Raw genomic sequence first — 13,131 nt, 5'->3', positions numbered from 1 at the left:
ATATTAAGCATATATAACATTTATATTATATTATATTATTATTATATATATATATATATATATATATATATATATATATATATATATATATATATATATATATATATATATATATATATATATATATATATATATATATATTCATATAATGCATATAATTATAGCATTTTATTAAAAGGGACTTTGACTTCTGAAAACTATGAGAAAACTGTTCAAAATTTTGGGGATCAGGAAAGTAAGGTTTTGGATAAACTATTTGTTTTTTTGTTTTTGTTTTTGTTTTACTACTTGTTATACATTGTAAATGTGTTATGCATACATACATTAATTTGTGTTTTAATATAAGTCATAAATGGATGAAGGCTTTAAAAAAATACATATTTCATGTTACAAAAATACACATTTCTACTTTTTTATGCAGATAAAGGTTTTAAATAACGCTCTTTTCCATGGCCTTAATAACACAGCACAAAAATGTGCTAGAATACCATTTTTACAGCAATCAATTCACCTACAGGGATAAATAACATAAATGTTTAAAATTTTAACTCCAAATATTTGAGTTCCATAACACCTTTATCCATGTATGTCTTCAATTTAAAAACTAGATTGTGTTTTTGAAACCAGTTTTCCAATAAGATTCAAATGCAATCAAATATTATTTAATTATTTATGTATGTTTATAGAGAAGTTAGCAGCTTTGGAGTTAAGATTAACAGAACTGGAGCAAAAAAATAAGTTTTTAGAAGTTCAAAGTTTTTTGGATAATGAAGATATTGTTGTTCCCCTGGCCTTCCAATGGAAAGTAAGGAAGATTTGGAGAGGCTTAACCTTATGATACAGATGAAATCTGAGATGGCTCTCTATAAAGTTTGAAATTATTTTTTGTATTATAATGTTTCTAGCAGTCTTCAGGTTGCGTTTAAACTAGTAACTATTATTTTATAAGATCAAAGATAAGTTTTTTTATAAGTCTTATAATTGTAATTTATCAAAGGTAATTTAATAATACCTTAGTTATATTATACCGCATTACATTTTCATTTACCTTTGAAAAAATAGTTTAAATAAAAAAGTTGTAATATGTAGCATTATTTGTTTTTAGGTCGAATATCTGCGTTCTATTGGCGGTAAAGTTGAACGTCCAAAATACATATGATGTGTGTTGGGAGCCATGTTTTCCAAAAATTTTAGCGTTTTATGTAATCTAAACGGATCTTCAAGTAAGATGATAGCTACTGGAATGGGCAAGGTTAAGTTGCGATGTTATCATTTTGTGTTAAAGTGATTACTATGTAAGTATTACTAGTTATGTAAATTTTTAGTCTATTAAAGTCAACTGTATTTTTATATTTACAAAAATATGTTTACAACACTAAGAAAGAATATAATATGTTAGTACTTATGACAATTACCAGTGTTGTCATTAGTTGTAAATTTGTAAGATATTATATTCTCCCTTGGTGACTTGAACTTATTATCATATGCACATATTTTTAAAACTGCTAACCAGTTAATGTAATTCTTGATTTGCAAAGTATACGTATAAAAGCTTAAAAATAACTTAAAAATAATTTATATTTAAACAAAAAATAAATTGAGTTTTTAAATTTATTTTCATTTTATTCTTTTAGCAGCAGTAAGAATTCAGTATCTTAATTCCAAGGATAAAGATATTTACCCGATGGTTTCAAGATGGTTTCAGGGCGCAAATGATCAAGGAGATGGGCGAATAAATAGACAGACGAAAAGCAAGGTTATAAAAAATCAGTTGCAGTTAATCAATGAAAAGAATATTTAGTTATTATTTTCTTTTGAAAATTTATAAAAGCTTATTTTTCTTGATTTTATTTATAAATCTAATTTTTCTTAATTATTATTAATAATTATCTAATAAATCGCCAGGTTTTTAAATATTAGCGTTTTACAATATTATTTTTAATTAAAGTTGCCAATATTAGTTTCAAACCTTTAATAATATTAACTACAATAATAGAATATTTTTAGTTCTTTATTTGTAAATATTTTTCTTTAACGGTCTGGAAATAAAAGTGTAAAAAATTTGTTCTTTTTTTTGTATTCAACTAAGTTATCAATAAATAATACAATATTTTGTGTCGACAGTAATACTGTTTGGTAAAGTCTGATATACAAACAATCACTATTAGATAGAAAATTAAATATGAAAAAGCAAAGTTATACTTTGTTATTAAGCAATATTCAAAACATGATTTATAACTTTTGCACTTTCAATTTAAGCGCAAAAGTGAATTTAAGAAATCGCGAAAAAAAAATCATATAGTTGGGCCGGTAATGGTACCAACTGTTAGCCAACTGTTTTATTACTGTTGGGCCGTTAATGGCAAACAATTGTTTAAAAACAGTTGGCTAAGTGTTGGTAAAAGCGTTACGTTTTTTTCACGGTACCAACTAAATAGCCGACTGTTGGCCCAACTGTAGCTAATAGTTGGTTATTAGGATCGGGCCAACTACTTACCAACTGTTCGATGTTTACTGGGTCTTGTTTGTTATTTATTGATACATAAAAAGACCACAAAGAAAAGGGTTTGATGCATCTTTAAACGTTTTGTAACCAAATCAAGCTTTTCGTGATATTGGTTTTAGTATTGACTTACTTCAATACTCTTAATACTGCTTGTAAGTAATAAACCATTCCCGTCTCCCCCCCCCCCCACAAAAAAAAAAAAAAAAAAAAAAAAAAAAAGAAAGAAAAGAAAAAGACTTCTGCTTAACCAAAACCATAATCTAAACGCAATATCACTATCAATTTGATAGCTATTTTCATTGACGAATCTTCAGAGATCATTTGAGATTTGCAATCACATTGTTTTACTTCTCAATTCTATTTGTTATTGCTACGAGTTACAAATAATAAATACAAAAACAAATATTTGCCTAAAATTATTCACGGTTGAAACAACATTTTAAGCATAAAAAAACAAAAAACGGAATATTCTTGGATGCCATATAAAAAGCTACTTTGTGAAACGTATTTAAAATAATGTAGTACATAAGCGCATGTTAGCCGCAACAAAGTAATGTAGTACATAAGCAGATGTTAACCGCAACAAATAATCGAATAGATTGTTTTTGCTGAACCAAAAACAAGGTTATTGCTATTACATTTTATAAATGTATAATGTTATGTAGTAAAATAAATAAAAATGGTAGCTCAGTTAGAAAAGAACCATGCAATCGTTGCTTTGATATTGGGAGGTATTGAAGCTGGAATTGGATTGATTGTCTCAATAGCTGCTTTTGTGCTATCAGGAAAAGCCAGTTTATCTTTATCATTGACGCCCTACTGGGCTGGATTAATTGTAAGTAAAAATATAATAAAGTAATTTTGTCAACTTTGAGTATCTTCTAGTTTATTGATCTTTATCATCTCCTAGTTTATTGTTCCTGGAATAATTGGGGTAATAACTGGCATAACAAAGAACGGCTGTTCAGTGAGTATTATTATTATTATTATTAATTATTATTATCACTTTCATTATTATTATCATTAGAGTTATTTCTATTATTATTATTACTATTATTATATTATCATTACTACTATTATTATTATTATCATTTACATTATTATTACTATTTATCTTATTATACTTTGGTTGTACTTTTTTTTACATAAGTATATCTTAGAAGTGATTTTTCTGAAGGATAATAGATTATTTGCATTTAAATGTACAAAAGCTAATGCATTCAGCAAACATATATATATTCATCTGATTTTTTAGTTTACAAGTTCTTTTGCCATTTTCTCAGAATTACTTCCAATAGGCCACCCTCTGGGGCCTGCCTGGCTCTCAAGATAAAAAAATGACGAAGACATAATTCTTCTAATTGATAAAAATTCCGAGAGTAAATATATTATTGTTGGAACTGATGCAAATTAGCAGAGAAAGAAGAAAAAAAAGGCATCGTTTTGTATAAAAATAGAAGAGAGAAGAAAAACTGCAGTGAGTAAAATTCAAACTATTCAGCTAATGATTGCCAACCTTATGAGGAAGACATTGTAGTTTTTAATGGTTCACCATCATCAACTAAGTTAAGCTGAAAATCTCAGCTCATCTACTATCATTTCCCAGGATTTGGAGCCTACAGTATGCCCTACGAGTTTAAGTAATTAAAATGGTAGATATATTGCAGCTGCAGCTGTAGCCGGATTATACTGTGCTCAACCATATAATGTTTCAAAACTCTCAGTATCATTTAGGATCATTAGAGGGGCAAGACAAAAGCATCGATGTAAACTTTCTTCAAAAGAAAAGCTCTCAGCTGGTTATCTATTAGTTGTTTACTTTGATGGTGAGCTGCTGCCATCTCATATAAAACTAACTTGTGCATATATACTAACTTATGTATTGCACTAACTTGATGTAACACTAAAGAAGGAGTTGCTGTTCTCATTTCTAATTCAAAAATGGAAAAGCAGTTTAGAGTTCCAAAGGTTGTTAGTGTAACAGGAGTGAATATTTCTCATTCTGTATGTAAAACCACAGGGTAGAAACTTTAAAATAAACTTATTATATCATTTGAAACAGCAGCTGCGAATTCCAGACGTCTGTATGGTGCTTGTATTTTTTTGCAACATTAGTTAAGAAAGATATCATTTATGGTTCACATTTTTTAGAAGTTTTCGTGAAAATTTATTGAAAAACTTACTTGGTTCAACATCAATCCCCAACTTGTTGATTTTTTTGAAGATTTCAAAGTCATTTGGAAAATGCAAACCATTAATGCTAAAATCAAGCAAACCAGTTTGCATTAGAAGCTTCAAAAGAAGAGTCAAATGCTGTACCACAATACCTAACACCATGCTCTAAAGTTCTAAAGTTCTAGAATTCTCCTAATAACAACCACTATAAGTTTTATATATATTGAATGTCAAAGGTGCTTTAGGTGCTGAAAATTTACATATTTTAAAACCAGTTTAAAAAAACAAACACAAAAAAAGCAACCTCATCTTGAATTCAGTCTCTTCGACTTGCCAATATATGTTAAATACTGGATAACATATCCAAATACTTCCAATGCTTTTTTCAATAGTTTCAGTATCACTGTAAAATTACCATTGAACTCCAAAAAGTTGCTTTCAAAATATTTGCATAAATCTTGAATATGATACTGTACATTAACATACTTCAAAATGATCTACTTCATATGAAACTTTAAGCTCTCTGATGCATTCCTCAAACTTCACAAATCGTTTTCAAATTTTGTGTTATTTATACCTAAAATGGAATAAAGAAAATCAGATGTGCACATCAATCTAAATAATTTGATTTGTATAATAATTTCTTAGATGATTTTTTCAACAATTTTTACATTTCTTACATTACATTTTTAATACATATATATTTTTTTACAATTTCTCTAGATGATAGCCTTCATGGTTTTAAATATAATTGCTGTTCTCATTGAATCTATTGCGGCAATTCTTTTGGCTTTGGTTATTGCTTTTTGGAGGATTGCGGCGTCTATTTTAGAGAGCTGTAGATACATCGAAAGTTCAAAACAGTGCGTTTGTAATGGAGAAGCTATTGCCGGTAATCTAAAACGAAAAAATGAAATTTGCGAACAGTAAATAAGTACCAAAATATGAGTTCGTTTCCTTGTAAAAGAAGTTCAGTTACACGTAAATCTAACACCAAAAAATGAAACTTTTGAACACTAAAGTTCAAAGATATAAATTAATAATTTTGCCTGATAACATTTTTTTTAGGAGTTTCTGATTGTGAAGTTGTTTCAACAATTGCATCAGTCCTTACCATGCTCCTTGCATTCATAGTTATTGCCGTCGGAGTTGCATTTGCTGGAAGTATATTGGGTTGCGCTGCGGTTTGCTGTAGAAGAGTAAGTTTAAACTATGGTAAACTTAATATTCGATTACTATTCAAATCTTTAAGCTTCACACTGTAAATTTATTTTGCGTTTTTTTTCTTTTCTTTTTTTAGCAAAGCAGCACCGGAGCTGTGATCATGCCGAAAAATGGGCCGATGCAAGGAAATTTTCAACCCCCGGCATATGAACAAAAATAGCAATGAGAAAGAAAGGAAAACTTTCTCAAACCAATAATTCAAAACAATTGCATATGTGTGTGCGTGTGTGCGTGTGCGTGTGCGTGTGTGTGTGTGTGTGTGTAGAAATATTATATTGATTTATAGAAAATAATTGTTTGCTAAAATATTTACTCAATTTTTAACAAAAATATGTTCAGGATTATCGGTGGGTTTAGGAGACTGTTATCAGCTTCCATCACAATAACAAAATCAGATTCCCATGAGGAACCATAGGTTTCAAGCAATAATGTTCAAACCAGGGCTGTGGAGTCGGTAAGCTGCTGTTCCGACTCCGACTCCGACTTCGACTCCCGACTCCGACTCCGACTCCTTCATAAGTAACCAATTTCTAACAACAAATAGTTGTTTGTTTTACTACAGTTATTTGTTCGTAACAACAAATAACTGTAGTAAAATGTTAACATCGGCTATTTCACCACTATGATACAAATAATCCAACCACTTAGTGCTTTAAACAATATTTATAAGAAAACAATTTCTGAATAAACAACTTTTCTGAACTCTGGTTATGCAATAAACTCTTATGCAGTCGCTAATAACATTATGAATTTGTCAAAATCATGTTTGAAATATTGTCAGTTGGACAATATTTCAAACATGAAAGAGCTTGTTCTTCTTTAAGTTCATATTCTTTAAGAATCTTTTCTACTGAGACCTGGAGAAATTCGCTGGTGTGATTATTTTTGGCGTCTTTTACTGCCAATGTCTTGGAACTGCTTCATTTTTTTCAAAAAAGAATTAAACATTGATTGCAAAATAGTTCACTCTGTTAAGAAACACAAGGCGTCCCTTGAGACATTCATTAAGTTCTTCTTTTTATTTAACAGCTTCTTCAATCACTAATTTTCTAATATTCTCTCTCTTCAGAGAAACAAAGCTAATTGAATACTTACAGTCTTTCTGTTTGTGGAGCAACTCTTTGGTGCTTGGTGGTGGCACGCCTAGCTTTCTACTAAGAATATGTAGCACAGTGCCAGACATTTTAAGTCGGGAGTTAGGGGATCACGAAGTTATATAGTTTAACGGAAGCTAGAGGAGAGCGCAAGGGAGGTGATATATGATTCTCAGTGATAAGCAGCAAAATACCCTATTGCTTATCACTGTTTTAAAGGCCTAAAAATAACATGTCAAACTCCTTGTCCTCCAGTTGTTGCAAACTACAATTCCCATTATGTCTGGATATCCTACAGCTTTCAGAGGATTCTGGGACTTGTAGTTTTGTAACAACTATAAAATCCCTATGAAAATTATGAAACTTTGAAAGATTTTTTTTAAACCGGAGTCGGAGTCGGTACAATTTTTCCGACTCCGACTCCGACTCCGACTCCAGCCAAAATGAGCTCCGACTCCGACTCCGACTCCACGACTCCGACTCCGACTCCACAGCCCTGGTTCAAACATTGGATTGATCTGGACATGGTATCACTGTTCTCACTGATCTTTATGAGATATTCCCAGCACCATGGTAATAGGGAAACGTTTTTTTATGCACTATTGTCTAGCTCTAAAACACTGATAAACATAATGAGCATTCGCTTTCTATGCTGGCACATGGGTATTATAAATCGTATTGAAAATTAAAAACTCAAGCTAAGGTTGTACTTTAGGATAACAAATGATTTCCAATAGCAACTTGAGTTCGCATTGTTTTGCATAGATTGAGCACTATTATCTCCGTTAAACACTGCAAAGTGTTTCCGCAGGTTTCTCCTTTTAAAAATAAGTTATGATTAACAATTGTGATATGAACAGAGCTTATAAAGATCCAAACATTATGTAAATTTGAACCCCTTCCTTTACGGTTACAATGACACCATTCTTACTGATCTTTGACAAAAGGAAGCAAGGAAAAATGTTGCAAAATTAAGATAAATTACTTTTTTGTTTAAGCTATTAAACAAAAACTATTTTTACTTGTTTAATATTTGTTTTTTAAGTTTTTAATATCTTTATTATCTACATTTTTATTATCTTTTATTATCTAGAGTAGCTTAATTCACTTTAAAATGTTATTGCTTTTTAATTAATGCTTCAGTTAAAAATAGTAGATGTTATTAGGACTAACTATTAGGAATTTACTGCTTAATTATAATTATTTAAGACTCGTTCCATAAACAAGTTTGACATAAATATTATGTGCACTGTTTTATCGTCGTAGAACAGACGTCAAATATGCTGGGAAAGGCTTTTGGAAAAAATTTATTTAAAACGCAAGTATCTAAGAGTGATATGAAGTTGTTCATTATATTTGTCACAAATCAGCAAATTACGCAATATTGTGACCCCGAAATAATATGATCAGTTTTGAAAGACAAAGGAATTTCTTCTTTATGTAGTAAAGTAAAAGATTTGAAGTTTCGGCGAGGCAGAGCTGACGAACTCAATGTATGTACAATAAACTGGTTTGTTTTTTCTGTCATGGTCATAACCACTAGAATAAATGTATTTTAAACCAGAAATTGTTGCAAAATAACAACAAAGCATTTTATTGATTCAAATTTTCATAAAGCGTTCAGTCAAATTTTGTTTTTTAAAACCTAAGAAGTCATTCACTGAAGACGAAAACAGCCAGAACTTTTAACACGTTAAAAAACCAGCGCATGGAAGCATGCATTAAAATTTGCTTGCATATTTTGTATTTCTTAACAAATATCTATTTCGTATAAAATGCATAAGCTTATATTCTGAAGCTATGAAATATATGCTTATATTCTGAAGCTATGAAATATATTGCTCTTTTACATTGTCCAAGAAGAAGTAAAATGCACAAAGTTTATGCTCTGTGCAATGCAGTTGAGTCACATACCTCAAATTCATCACAATAGTCGTGAATTCTCAATGTATAATTGTCTTTAAATATGGTATGATGTTTACATTAAAACCATCTGTAAATAAACACGACATTTCTCTATTAGACTAAACCCTTTAAAGTTTTCATTATATTTAATTCCAAATAAGCTCATTTTCATATAGCTTTTTTAGTAATGGTAAAGCTTGTACATTTTAAAAAGATTCAAAATTTTAAACCATATTTACAAAGCTTTTCATACTGGTGGTGCAATTTTATTTCCACTGGCAAAATTATTTTAAATTATTTTTGTTCTTTTTTAGAAAATTTAGAAAAATTAAAATTTTGTGCCAACACTGACATGCATGTCACATGTTATTGTATGTAAAGGTTAAATTTTGTTATGAGGATTACAGTTCTTATGAAAAAAAAAAGAAGGTAATGAGTATTGTTTGTAAATATATATTTTGTTTACTTTGAATCTTTTTAAATTTTATGGCGTTATTTTTAAAATTTTTGTTTGCACACATTGTTTGCATATATGCTTTTTTGATATGTATGTATATGTTGAAAGAAGTGCCTTATAGTTGTTTTATCAATATGTTTTTACAACAATGTAAAGTGTTTTTTTATTGTTCGTGTATGTGCTAATATGTGTTATATAATTGTTTTAAAATTGTGTTGAAATATGTATATAAGGTATATATATAACCTTATATACTTATTTAATCACATTTATTGTGTTTATAGTTGGTACATGTGTTTATATTATGTTGTTTCCGTGTTTTGTGCTGTGACTTGGTAAACGTGTATAGCAAGATTTGTCAACTCTGCCTGCCAAGTGATGTACTTTTAACAGAGGGTTACACGATAGTTTTTAGTGTCAAACTATTACTGCTTTAGGTCTTGCTGTTTTCAAGCCTTTATTGTTAAAGATTATTCTAAAAATACCTAATGTATTTTAATAACATTTTGTGTAATGTTGTTACTTATGTATTGTTATATATGAATATTATCTTACTTAAGTTATATTATATTCATATGTTAACTTATTGTTGTGTGTTGTTGCTGTGATGTTTTTTTGTTATCTTTTGAGTTAATAGACATTTGGCTTAACTTCATGTTTGTGTCTTTTATTAAAAATGTTAAATAGGTAATTTTTTTAAAAATCACTGCTTTTAATCATTTACTAAAAGCCAATACAAATTATTTTGCCATATATACAATTTGTTTTATCTCAATTTGATTTTGTTTTTAGCGCTGTTTACTACATTATTTTGCTATAAATCTTTTGGAATCATGATGTTCCAGCATAAATTGCTATAATCGCTATAATTGCTATTAGTCTCTCTTCACATAATGAAGTTGTAGTTGTATTTGTTGGTGTACTACCTGTTTCCAGGGAAGATGTTATTTACCCAAGAGGTCATCCTCTTAAAACTCTATCAAGTATGTCTGCCAACTTAGATCCTATGGTTTATCCTCTATTTTTTCCAAGGGGTGATGTTGGTTGGCATAATCAATTGGTTCACAACCCTGAACGTGCTACATTGATTAGAAATCATGTTACATTTTCTCAGTATTACAATATAAACTTTCAGTTAGACAATTTTTTTCTTCACTCTTTTATGGCAAAAAACTGTTTCAGCAATATGCTATTGATGCGTATGTTAAAATCAAAGGCCAGCACCTTGCTTTCATCAGAAATAACCAAAACAAACTGAGAAGCAACCAGTATAATGCCTTACATGAGCATGTAAAGAATTAAATGCAATTGATAGGTTGTTAAAAGATATTTGCAACAACAACTTTCCTTTCTGAGGAAAAATCATTCTTTTTGGTGGTGACTTTACGCAAATTCTGCCTGTTGTGAAAAGAGGACAACCAGCTGAGATAGTAGAATTGTGTATAAAATGTTCTTTGCATTGGCAATGTGTGCAGAAGTTTGCATGAACTGGAAATATGAGAGTAGAAGATGGGGAAGGTGAATTTTCCCAATGGCTACTAAAACTTGGGAATGGAACAATACCTGTCAAAGAGGAGGATCCTTAAAAAAGATGCATTAAAATACCAAATCAGTGCATTATTAGAGAAAATAAATCGATTGTTGAAAAGATTTTTGGAGATGCTGATCAAAATGATTATTCTAAATGCGTGATTTTAATACCAACTAATGTTGATTCATTATCAATCAATGAAGAAGTGCTTGAATGTCTGCCGGGTAAGGTCAAAATTTATGTAAGTGCTGATCAAATTGATACTGATGACCTTAATAAAAGAAATGACTTTCCTGTTTAGTGTTTGAACAGCTTAACTCCATCAGGTATGCCACATTGTTTAAAATTGAAAATTGGTTGTGTAATAATGCTACTTAGATATTTAGATCTCAAAGCTGGGTTATGCAATGGTACTCGAATAAAAGTTTGTGCTCTTCAAAATAATTATATTGATGCAGAGGATTTGACAGGTGTTTCTGGTGGTAAACAGGTTTTTGTTCCTCAAATTCAGTTGGCTCCATCAGGTTCTAATTTACCTTTTGTTCTGAAAAGTCGTCAGTTTCCTGTCAGATTGGCTTATTCAATGACAATTAATAAAAGTCAAGGTCAAACATTTAATAGAGTTGGAGTATATCTCAAAAAAAACCATTTTTCTCTCATAGTCAAGAATGTTCAAGAATGAGAGCATTTAATAGTTGTTTTTTTTTTAAATTAATAAACATCTCATTCAAGGTGTGGTAGATGAAAAGTATTACACAAATAATGTTTTATTTTTTAATGTTCTTAATTTATAGTCTTAAGATTTTTATTTTGAAAATTTACTGTTTGTAAGTTGTTAGCACATTTTGTTTGTATAAATTTATTTATTATTTTAATATATATATATTTTTTATAGTTTTTGATAAATATATCTGTCATTTAATATTGTTATAAAATGTGTTTAAATGTGTTATATAAAACCATATTCGTTTATAGTTGTATATATGTTTAAATTATATTGTTTCCATGTTTTCAAAGTGGTGTGACTTGGGATTATGTTGAGCAAGATTGATAACCTTGCCAGCCCAGCGATGTTTCTGTACTAATTATATTAAGATATATATATGTATATATATATATATTAGCTATGTTAATCCTTTTGTACTTCGAAATAGATTTTATAGTTAAATTTTCGATAAATGTTATGGTATTATAATTCCTTTTTTTTTTCTTCAAGATTTACGATTGACGCATTTATATGATTTATAAAAAAAAACCTGATTACCTTTTATTGTAAATTTTTGTCAGTTAAAATGATATAAATATATGCAATTAGTTCAATTTTTATAAATCTTCTCTATTTTACTCCTAATTATTTGTTGTACGTAACTTTGGGGATCTTTGGGTTATAATTGTAGTTTTGCGCATTTGTCAAATATCGAGTTACTTAAATTTTATAAGGTGTTAAACTAATTAATTATCTTAGTTTGCATTTGCAACACTTTTGAGGAAAGAAAAAATTGTTATATATATTAAAAAGAAAAAATTGTTGTACATGTAAATCATTGTTTTACATTTTATTATTCTGGTAGAAGGTCTTCATCAAAAACTTTATAACTCTTAATAAAGATAAATCTATTCTCCTTACCACCATTAAGGGAAAAACGGGGAAGGGAGGTCCTTTATTAGTGTCAAATTATTAAAGAGAATTAAATTTCGAGTAACAAAAGGAATTTTTAATAAATGGTAGCAAATAACCGTTTACTAAAAATTATTGAAACAAAGAGGCATATATAAAAATGGTCAGATTAGTGCCTTAAATAGCAATAGTCAAATGGTCAGATATTTTGAATAAATTTATTTAGTTGTGTGCATTTAACGTTTTAAAGACAATTTCCTTTGTTAAAGAAATATGTATCAAGGGGATGCCTAAGAATTATCAACTCATGTAAAATTTACGTTCGCTTTATATTAATCTTATTAATTAAAGTTCACGTTATAAAAATAACACGAATTTAGCTTTACTTTTTCGTCAATTTAAAGCATGAGGAAGTAATATTTTGTGTCAGTAACTAAAAACGTATTGTTTTGAATGTCGAGGAAAATGGTTCTGCCTTACACTGATATGACCTATTTCAGTTGTAAATTACTCAAATGTTAATTGGTAAATTATTTTACCTCCGCATATTTTTTAATTTGAAGGCGTTTTTCTAAAAGGGTAATAGTTATGGTTTTGCAACTTTAAATTGTGGAAAACAGC

The 13,131-nt window shown here is 29.2% G+C and overlaps 2 protein-coding genes across 3 annotated transcripts in view; both read left to right on the top strand.

The window, feature by feature from the left end:
• LOC149882531 (uncharacterized) overlaps positions 1 to 6,211 on the top strand; it is a 107,167-nt gene extending 100,956 nt beyond the window's left edge. The window contains exons 2-6 of one of the 2 annotated variants that reach the window (XM_090100236.1): positions 3,172 to 3,341; positions 3,417 to 3,473; positions 5,405 to 5,573; positions 5,750 to 5,880; positions 5,982 to 6,211. In XM_090100236.1, the coding sequence (XP_089956362.1) occupies positions 3,186 to 3,341; positions 3,417 to 3,473; positions 5,405 to 5,573; positions 5,750 to 5,880; positions 5,982 to 6,065 (597 nt within the window). In that variant the 5' untranslated portion in view covers positions 3,172 to 3,185 and the 3' untranslated portion in view covers positions 6,066 to 6,211. Of the gene's footprint in view, positions 1 to 3,008; positions 3,342 to 3,416; positions 3,474 to 5,404; positions 5,574 to 5,749; positions 5,881 to 5,981 lie in introns of those variants that run through there. The other variant, XM_090100235.1, reaches the window with a different exon arrangement.
• A 2,036-nt stretch (positions 6,212 to 8,247) lies between these two features.
• LOC149882530 (ATP-dependent DNA helicase PIF1-like) lies at positions 8,248 to 11,630 on the top strand. Its single transcript, XM_090100238.1, has 2 exons — positions 8,248 to 9,333; positions 10,154 to 11,630. The coding sequence occupies exon 2, from the start codon at positions 11,221 to 11,223 to the stop codon at positions 11,572 to 11,574; it is 354 nt and encodes a 117-aa protein (XP_089956364.1). The 5' UTR covers positions 8,248 to 9,333; positions 10,154 to 11,220; the 3' UTR covers positions 11,575 to 11,630.
• Positions 11,631 to 13,131: the final 1,501 nt, after the last annotated feature.

The sequence above is a fragment of the Hydra viridissima genome, unplaced genomic scaffold (genome assembly GCF_058129835.1).
Source record: "Hydra viridissima isolate aposymbiotic clone 2 unplaced genomic scaffold, HvirCarnegie_v1 scaffold_10, whole genome shotgun sequence".
In the NCBI taxonomy this organism is placed as follows: Eukaryota; Metazoa; Cnidaria; class Hydrozoa; order Anthoathecata; family Hydridae; genus Hydra; species Hydra viridissima.
This window is presented reverse-complemented; position numbering and strand designations above follow the sequence as displayed.

What these genes read in the sequence shown, in the direction of transcription:
- LOC149882530 (XM_090100238.1), top strand. Translation starts at nt 11,221, where the DNA reads ATGCCACATTGTTTAAAATTGAAAATTGGTTGTGTAATAATGCTACTT.